This window comes from Alligator sinensis, unplaced genomic scaffold (assembly GCF_000455745.1).
Source record: "Alligator sinensis unplaced genomic scaffold, ASM45574v1 scaffold900_1, whole genome shotgun sequence".
Classification (NCBI taxonomy): Eukaryota; Metazoa; Chordata; order Crocodylia; family Alligatoridae; genus Alligator; species Alligator sinensis.
Window position 1 is genome coordinate 548,864 of NW_005842882.1, and position 8,000 is coordinate 556,863.

The window sequence follows — 8,000 nt, forward strand, 5'->3', positions numbered from 1 at the left end:
AAAGGACAGAAAGGGGGAGTGGGGGCAGCTGGGTCGGACCCGTACTGGGGGCCCGGGTTAGACCTGAAGAGGGGAGGTGGGGAGTGGGGTTGGACTCGAAGCACTGCGGGGGAGGGTGGCATCAGACCCAAATTGTGGGGAGCGGAATCAAATCCGAACCGGGGTGACTGAGTCAGTCCCAAAGCGACAGGGGGATCAAGGGGGGAGTATGGTCGGACCCAAAGCAGGCGGGGGGCAGGGTTAGACCCAAAGTGGGGGGAGGCAGGGATGCCGGGCTCTGTCCCCGTCAGCCCCACCAGCATTGTTGACGGGCAGTTTGCTAGTACCATTATAAGCACTTCTAACCATCGCCACATCTGTGCTACGGGCAAGGTGCTACAATTGTTGTGTGCATTGTACAATCATAGGTCATCTTTACACGTGCTCCGGAGTGGGTGCAGGGGGCGGGGGTGTTTAATTCGAGTGTCTCCCAAAGTCTTAAGTACTCAGCGTCCCAGGCTTCAAAATGGTGGTGGTGGCAGTTTAACTAAAGCTTGTTGGGCGAGCATTAATTAAAGAGCCCTCACCACCATTTTGAAACTCAGGCACGCTGAATACACGTGACACGGAGGCTGCGGGAACATCCTAATTCGAACCTTCCCGCAGACTCCATTAATTGACTCGGCTCTGACGCACTCTAATTAGAAAGCAGAGGAGCAGGTATTGGGCACATGCACAGGTGTGCAGAGAAAGGCAGGGCTGGAAGGGACCTTGAGAGGTTTTCTAGTCCAGCCCCTGCCTGTGGTAGGGTCTTCTCGATCCACGTTGTGCGATACAAACCCATTGTCTGGTCTGTTAAAAAATACTATAGTGAACCCTGACACAACTAGAAGACAAAAAGCCCTGAACTGCCACAGATAAAACAGGCGTGGGGGGTGGCACAGCACTCAATGCAGTTTGGTTTGAGGATTGTTATATTGTGCTTGAGACACTCAAGGAAGAGGGCCGTGCTACCCTGCTACAGATGAAGATAAATCCTCCACAGTCCATACTAATTAACCAGGGTGTCAAAATCCTTCTTGACTCCCAAAAGTCAATTGGCTTGACCTTGGGCAAGACTGTAGGATATTCAGGGCCAAAGCCCCAGCAGGACACTGGCACAGGCCAGTCAAATCCCCAGCCCTGGCTGCAGGCAACTCCCAGTGGATCTGAGGAAGGGAAAATAACCCTGACATGTAGCAGCAGCAAAAGGAAAATATTTCTATTTATGACCTGGATCAGTGAACTCTCTGAGGGCTCCTATACATGTGCAGAGAGCCTGCTCCAACATGCAGTAATTACAGTGCGTTGGAGCAGACTGAATTAATAAAGACTGCCGGAGTATGGAAATAACCAGGCTCCAGCAGCTTCCAGCATCACGTGTATCAGTGTTTCTGTGCTGAAAAATGGCAGCAGGGGGCTTGAAATTAAATCTCAAAGCTGAGCTAATTAAACACCCCCCCACACACACACGCGCTCCACAGCCTCCTGGAGCACATCTGTAATTGCCCTGAGCACGTAGGGAAGGGCAGAATGCTTCAGGAGCACAACTGCTATGGAAAAGGCCTTTAAAAAAACACCTACTCCTCTTAACAACCCTTAAAAGAGGAGCAGCAACACACAACTTAGTTAATTTTACATGATAAATAATGAACAATGTTGCAGTGCAGTGAAAAGCCTTTAAGAATTCACAAATAACTCAATACTGGTAGATAGATGCTACCAAAATACCCATGAAATACCCACTAAAAATTCACGTAGGCAAACCTGAGAGCACAGAAGCATCCTGCATTGATATTTTGAGTGACTGTGTCTGCCAGTTGCTTTAAGATAAAATTTCAGAAGTTAGAGTGAGATAAAATCTGGATTTGGATAAGCTGCAAATACACAGTTCAATGGATCTCTATTATGACCCTGTGGAAATGCTAGCCGTGTGTGTGTTTGCTTCATGTTTCACTTGGTTTCCAGCGGAGGTGGGTCACTGGAGGCCTTGGATGGCAACTGACCTGATATATAAATTGCTGACTCCTTCTCTCGGTCGAGGAGGCTGTTCCTGACCCAACAGGACAAGTTCTGGTTTGAATGTCCGCTTATGACCACAGAAATTTCTGTTTGAAACAGGCCGTTTGCCTTTGGGGATTTTATTTCAGAAAGCGATGGTATATGATGCCCCTGGGCATTTCTCCACAGCACCTGGGGCTCTGGGTACCACTCAGCTGATCGACACATCACGTGGATCCCTCCAGGCTGGTAATCCTCCACAGAGATGATAGGATTAGAGCCTACAGCTAAAAAAGAAAGAAATTATAGTTCTTAAATCTATGAGTCAATTTTGCAAAGGCTTGTGAAAATCTTCTTCTTGCTGTCAAGCATTCCTAGATATTGCAGAGCAGGGTAGAAATGCTATTAATGACTATAGAGCCTAGATATTCCTGGATGTGACAGCTGAGAAATTTCATCATCAAATAATCATTGAGCCAATGAGAAATTATGGTAATTCAGATCTGATTTTGGTAAGTAATGAGGGCATTATAAAAGACTGTAAGCTTTAGGCACTTAGGCTGTAGGCTTCAGGGACTGAAACACCACAATACAAAGTGCAGACTCTGGACCCAGCACAAGCCTAACTTATTAGGTTTGCATTCTAGCCATAAGCAAAGTGTAGCTAGTTGACAGTACTACATGATAGTGTGTTTTTATTGACTGAATACAGTAAGGCAGACAGAAATAATCATTGGTTGCCAGTAAAGATACTTTTCTGCAGAGCTACAAAGTATGGCTATAGCAAAAGTCCTAAAAGACTGTTTCTCAGTAACCACAGAATGAACCTTTGCAGACATGACATCTAGCAAAGGAAAGAAAGCAAATGGCATGTCCAGCTGAAGCAGATCAGATTAAACAGATCACAGGGGCTTAAAGAAGGTAATCCAAATATATTATATTATCGCTTTATCTTATATTAATGATCAATGTAATTAAATTTATTGAATATTGTTTTATAATAGATATTTGTGTTTTAGCTTCTTAGATGTAAAAACAAAGCAGCCTCGTCAGTTAAAGCTCTAAATTAGGTGAAAGGAAGAGGATAAGAAATCCTCCCTTCCCAGAAGTGTACATTTCATAGGAACATAAATCCCAACCAGTTGACATCATCCAAGTGCACAACAGACTGGTTCAGTTCACCTTCAAAAGTTTCCATGAAATAATGACATTTGAACAAAGGCAATCAGAGAACAGTTAGTAGATTAGTAGAAGCCAGCTTTAAAGTTAGGGTAAAGGCTGGAGGGAAAAGGGGAGGGGGTCGCCCCCCATGACTGAGTGGTGGTAATTAAGGGGATGGTAGGAGTACCTTAATACCATGTCTAAACTTGCAAAAGAGGTCCTGATCACAGGGTAAAGTCTTGTCTCTCTAGAGGCTGAATGGTTACAAGGTTTTGCTAAGAAGGGCTGGTTGTAGAAAATAATCCTGGGAACTAACTGACTACAGATTGACAGGGTTCAAATTAAATGGAAAAATAAGCAAATTAGGACTGTAACTCAGGTTTCGGACTGCAAAGGAGAAAGGTTTATCTTGGGAGAATAGCTGGGCTTTTTCAGTCTACCAAAACTGAGGCAGAAAGGGATGTGTTTGCTATCTGTAACTATATTGGGGAGTAAATATGATGAAGGAAAAAGCAGTATTTAGTAGGGCTGTGCGAAATGGCACCATTGTGTTTCACCTTCAGTTTCGACAGGTCGAGGGAACAGAGTTCCTTTTCGAATTTCATTTCAATTTGAAACAGCTGTTCTTGTCCGTTCCATCGAAATAGAAAGGCTATTTCGATGCTGTTTAGACGTGTCACTGGGGACAGGGAGTCAGCTGTTTCCACTTCAGAATGAGTTGAAACAGCATCAAAACAAAACAGCTGGTGAAATTTCGCACAGTCCTACTATTTAGGTTAACAGACAATCTGGGTTCCAGAAAAAATGGTTATAACTTGAACATGAATAAATTTAGGCTGGAAATTAGACGGTCCTAAGCAGTGAGAAATCAAGAGCAAAGAAAAACTAACTGCTTTCAAGATGTTGCTTCAAATTATTAAAATACTGACAAAAATTGAAATATGTTTCTGAAATGTGAAAACGGCTAGATAAAATTGAAATACAGTGACTAATTGTAAAGTAATTCATACACAGGTTCCAAGAAGTTGGCATATTTCGAAAGAGAAAAAACCTGAAAACCATGCAGAGATGAACTGACACAAGCTACTGACCTGCTACCTTCAGTCCTATTACAGCTTCTTCATTAGTAATGCCATCTATGACAAAGCAGGTGTATTGCCCTTCATCTGAAGGCCTGATATTGAGAATCCTCAAGGAAACATTTCCATGTGTGAGGCCATCTTTCCAAAACGCTGTCCTTGTCCTGTATTCTGGCATCTGTCCTCCAAACTGATCTGTCCCATCGCGGTACAGATGAACATAATATGTGAACTCAGACCGGAACCACCTCACTTCCATGTTCTCAGCGCTCATGTTGGGGGACAGGCGGCATGGCAATACGATCTCTTCCCCCACAATGGCAGTGACTGGCTGATCAGGTCCAACAACTGTAAACTGGGCTGTAAAATGTACCAAAAACATCCCAAAATAAGCTCAGAAGTAAAAAGAGAAACCCAAGATACTCAACATCAAATGGATACCCACCTGGCAGAGTTTCAGCCTGGACTGGGAAAAGGACAAATAACTGAAAACACAGGCTTAAAACAGAAAGGGCTGAGCAACTCGAACTGCAACTGACTGCCCAAGTTAAGATATTCAGTGTCTGGGAACGGACAGAATATCCTGAATAAGTACAACATATGTATTTCCTAGTAATAGAAATGTCAACATTTTTCACTGGACATTTTCTGAACATTGTATCCCATAAAATGTGTTGGTGCCTTGATGTTTTAATCGCATTTTGGGATAAGATACAAATATGAAATCATTGAAATGTCATTTTAAAGAGAATTTTCCCCCTCAATATTGGTTTTGAAAAGCCAGTGGAGTGACGAGAAGGAGGATGTTAGGATACTGTGAGAGTGAGGAACATAGAAGCACACAGAACTATGGAAATATAATCGGGTGATAGATAAAGAGCTATTCTCCTCTATGGTTGGGGACAAGGAGGAAAACTTTTAATTTTAGATGTATTTATTGTTTCTTCCAACACAGTGATGTTAATACAACCTGGAACTTCTCACAGTTTCTTTTCCATTTTCCATAAAAGACTACAATTGGTGCAATGGGTTAATAAAAAACTAAATAAACCTTTCAGCAGCAGAAGAGGACACATTAATATGGAGCAGATATCTACAGATACCTACCTGATTCCACCTTGGAAATATGAAAAGTAATGAAGAATGTGAGAAAACCAGGCAGCGATGTGCAGACTCTGCAGATTTGGCACAATGAGGAACGCATCTTCTTCTAGGAAACTTGATTCAAAAGCACAAGGGGACGGCAGGAAAGAATTCACCTGGAGAACATCGAGCGCCGGTTACCACCTTTGTGTATTGGATTAAATAGCAGGAGGACAGCACATACAAGTATACAAGGGGAACAACCTTGGCTTGAATAAACTTATGAAAGTATAGACTTGAAGCAGGTTCTGAAACTGAAATTCCACAGAAATTCGGCAACTGAAACAGAAAGTCCAGGGGTATCCTTGATAACTCCCTCCCTCTTGTCCCCTAAATGAAAAATCATGTGCTGTGTCAGGTGATGATAAAGAGCTTTCATTACATTTTGGACCGTGTTAAATGAATGAGATCTAGAATCATAATACTGTGCAGTCTTAAAAAAAACCCATGGGGTCCAGATACAGTTACATGCCAATATAGCTGCTCAAAGCAACATGAGATTTGTCCTCTTCAAGATCTTCAGAGTATTGCATAGACGGCTGTGGCAAAAGAGGGGAGTGTCGATCCGTACTGCATAATGAGCTGTATGCTCTGCAGTGTGGAGATAGTCTTCTTCCCCTTTAGTTTGGGTGTTTTGTGGGGGATTTTTGTTCTTTTCTGAGGTTTTTGTTTTGTTTCATTTTAGCTATGATATCTGTAAAGTATTTTTAATGAAATTATTTGTGAATGTACAAGTAATTTAGTTTTTGCATCAATAATAAGAAAGTCAAAGGATTATCTAATCTCTGTATTATTACATAACCTAAAAATGGGGTGTTTTAGAGGGTATAAAGGGTCTCCTGAATGTTTCTCAAACAACCCAAGGTCACCTACCTGACTGATCCTGCTGAGCAGTGTCGTGCTGTGCTCTGCCTCCGAAACATGACTTCGGTTTTGTCAGGTTGGAAAAAGTTTTTCAGAATGTCAGATAGCAATTTCCACGTCTAATTCCTGCAGTAAAAGAGCCATAGGGTTTAATTGTAGTTTTTCTGTCCAGTTTTTAAGTTTCAAACTTCTGTATGCATTTTCATCTTGCAGAAGTTGTCACATCGGAAAGTGAAAGGAAGAGCAGGTTCCTGGGCAGGGCGCAGCCTGCTGCACATGCGCAGACAGGAGCACGTACGTGTCCAGGCTCCCAGGGAAACACCATTTCTACCTATGCAAAAGGACATTTTTGGCACTTTATGTGATTAAAGCCTGCTATTTACACTCACAAGGGGAAACAGAAAGTGTTGCGTGTGTGGTGGGGACTTTTAGATTCCTCCAAAAACAGTCTGGCTTTAAGAGGTTTTGAGTCCTTTGACCTTAGTAAAAAGCATTTCCTGCCACTAACTCTTAGTGAGCCAAAGAAGTTGTCTGGAAAGGGAAAAGGGAACAAAAGTCCCAGGGAAAGTGTTAGAAGCTGTGTGCAGAGAAAGGGGTTTCCTTTAGCAATACGGGAAGCGCAGCCTGTACCTTCAGGGGCCCACAACTTCCCCCATAGTAACTAAGCGTGAAAGACAAGCTTAACAGCAGACCTGTGCCTTATTTGGTAAAACTTTATTTTGATTGGAGCTTACGCTGCAGGTAAAAGAAGAGTTACGCAGTACTAGTCATTTTCTGCTAAAGCTTTGCGCATGCGAAAATATCATGGAACCAGAGAATATAAATACGTGTGTAAGAGTACAACCGGGGCCTCTCTGCCTTTCTGAGGTGGAGGGACCTTCGGCCAAATAAACTGGAAAGACCACGCCCTCGTCTCCTGTTTATTTGAGTCTCAGCTGGGAAACGAGCCCTGTTGGGGTCAGGAGTATTCGCAGGTGTTCCCTTTCCAGGCTGGGAGCTTAAGCGAATAATTTCTCCTACAGAAAGACAGCATTGACCATTGATTCAGTACAGCACTAATATATATATTCAGCTACCAGCACCACAGCCAAAAGGGTTTTTTTCACTTTTACAAAGAAAAGTGGGACTTGTAGTTCAGGACTCTGCAGGGTTGCTCCCCTTCTGCTTTATACTAATATTACATGTCCTAGTCACACAACACATTACATTACACAATGCATACACTACAGTATGAACTTTCATTACCTGGATAGATCACAGCTCTTCTCCACGGAAAGAAAGTGAAATCGGGGTGAGGACTTATCTGAACAATGCAGCTGTAAAAGGATTCTTGGATGAGGAGTGTGACGGGCTAGCTGGCAGTGACCTAGCCCCGGGGTTTTGAAAGGGCAAAAGATGATTGAAGGATTTTGGATTACCTTTCCTCACCAATTAGGCCCAGAGATTCACCCCTCATGTCCCCTGATTGCTGATTGGCCCCTTGGGTCACCTGGAGGGGGATAAAAGGGGTAGCACGGCTGACTCAGGGAGAGACCAGGAAGGGAGTACGAGGAAGGAGCTTCAAAGAGCTGGTCCAGCGGGGCAGAAGCAGTTGCCCCAGAAGAGTCTGAAGAAGCAGGACCTGCAGGCAGGAGTTGGACCCTCAGCAGCGCGGTGTGTGGCCAGCAGAAGAGGCTCCAGGATCCCCTAGGAGAGGCTGTGGCCAGCAGGAGGATCTGAGCAGCGACCTGAGGG

At 43.6% G+C, this 8,000-nt stretch overlaps 2 protein-coding genes across 8 annotated transcripts in view; both read right to left on the reverse strand.

Moving 5' to 3' along the window:
- The window catches only part of LOC102368475 (butyrophilin subfamily 1 member A1-like), an 18,147-nt gene extending 11,624 nt beyond the window's left edge, over positions 1–6,523 (reverse strand). For all 7 annotated transcript variants that reach the window (XM_006035861.2, XM_025192034.1, XM_006035863.2 and 4 more), the window contains exons 1-4: positions 6,276–6,523; positions 5,367–5,518; positions 4,272–4,619; positions 2,025–2,306 (exon numbers count right to left, since the gene is read on the reverse strand). In XM_006035861.2, coding sequence (XP_006035923.1) covers positions 2,025–2,306; positions 4,272–4,619; positions 5,367–5,463 — 727 coding nt within the window. In that variant the 5' untranslated portion in view covers positions 5,464–5,518; positions 6,276–6,523. The remainder of the gene's footprint in view (positions 1–2,024; positions 2,307–4,271; positions 4,620–5,366; positions 5,519–6,275) is intronic.
- LOC106722930 (myelin-oligodendrocyte glycoprotein-like) overlaps positions 5,867–8,000 on the reverse strand; it is a 15,963-nt gene continuing 13,829 nt past the window's right edge. Inside the window, exon 6 of the mRNA XM_025192042.1 lies at positions 5,867–5,941. Within this exon, the coding sequence (XP_025047827.1) occupies positions 5,867–5,941 (75 nt within the window). The remainder of the gene's footprint in view (positions 5,942–8,000) is intronic.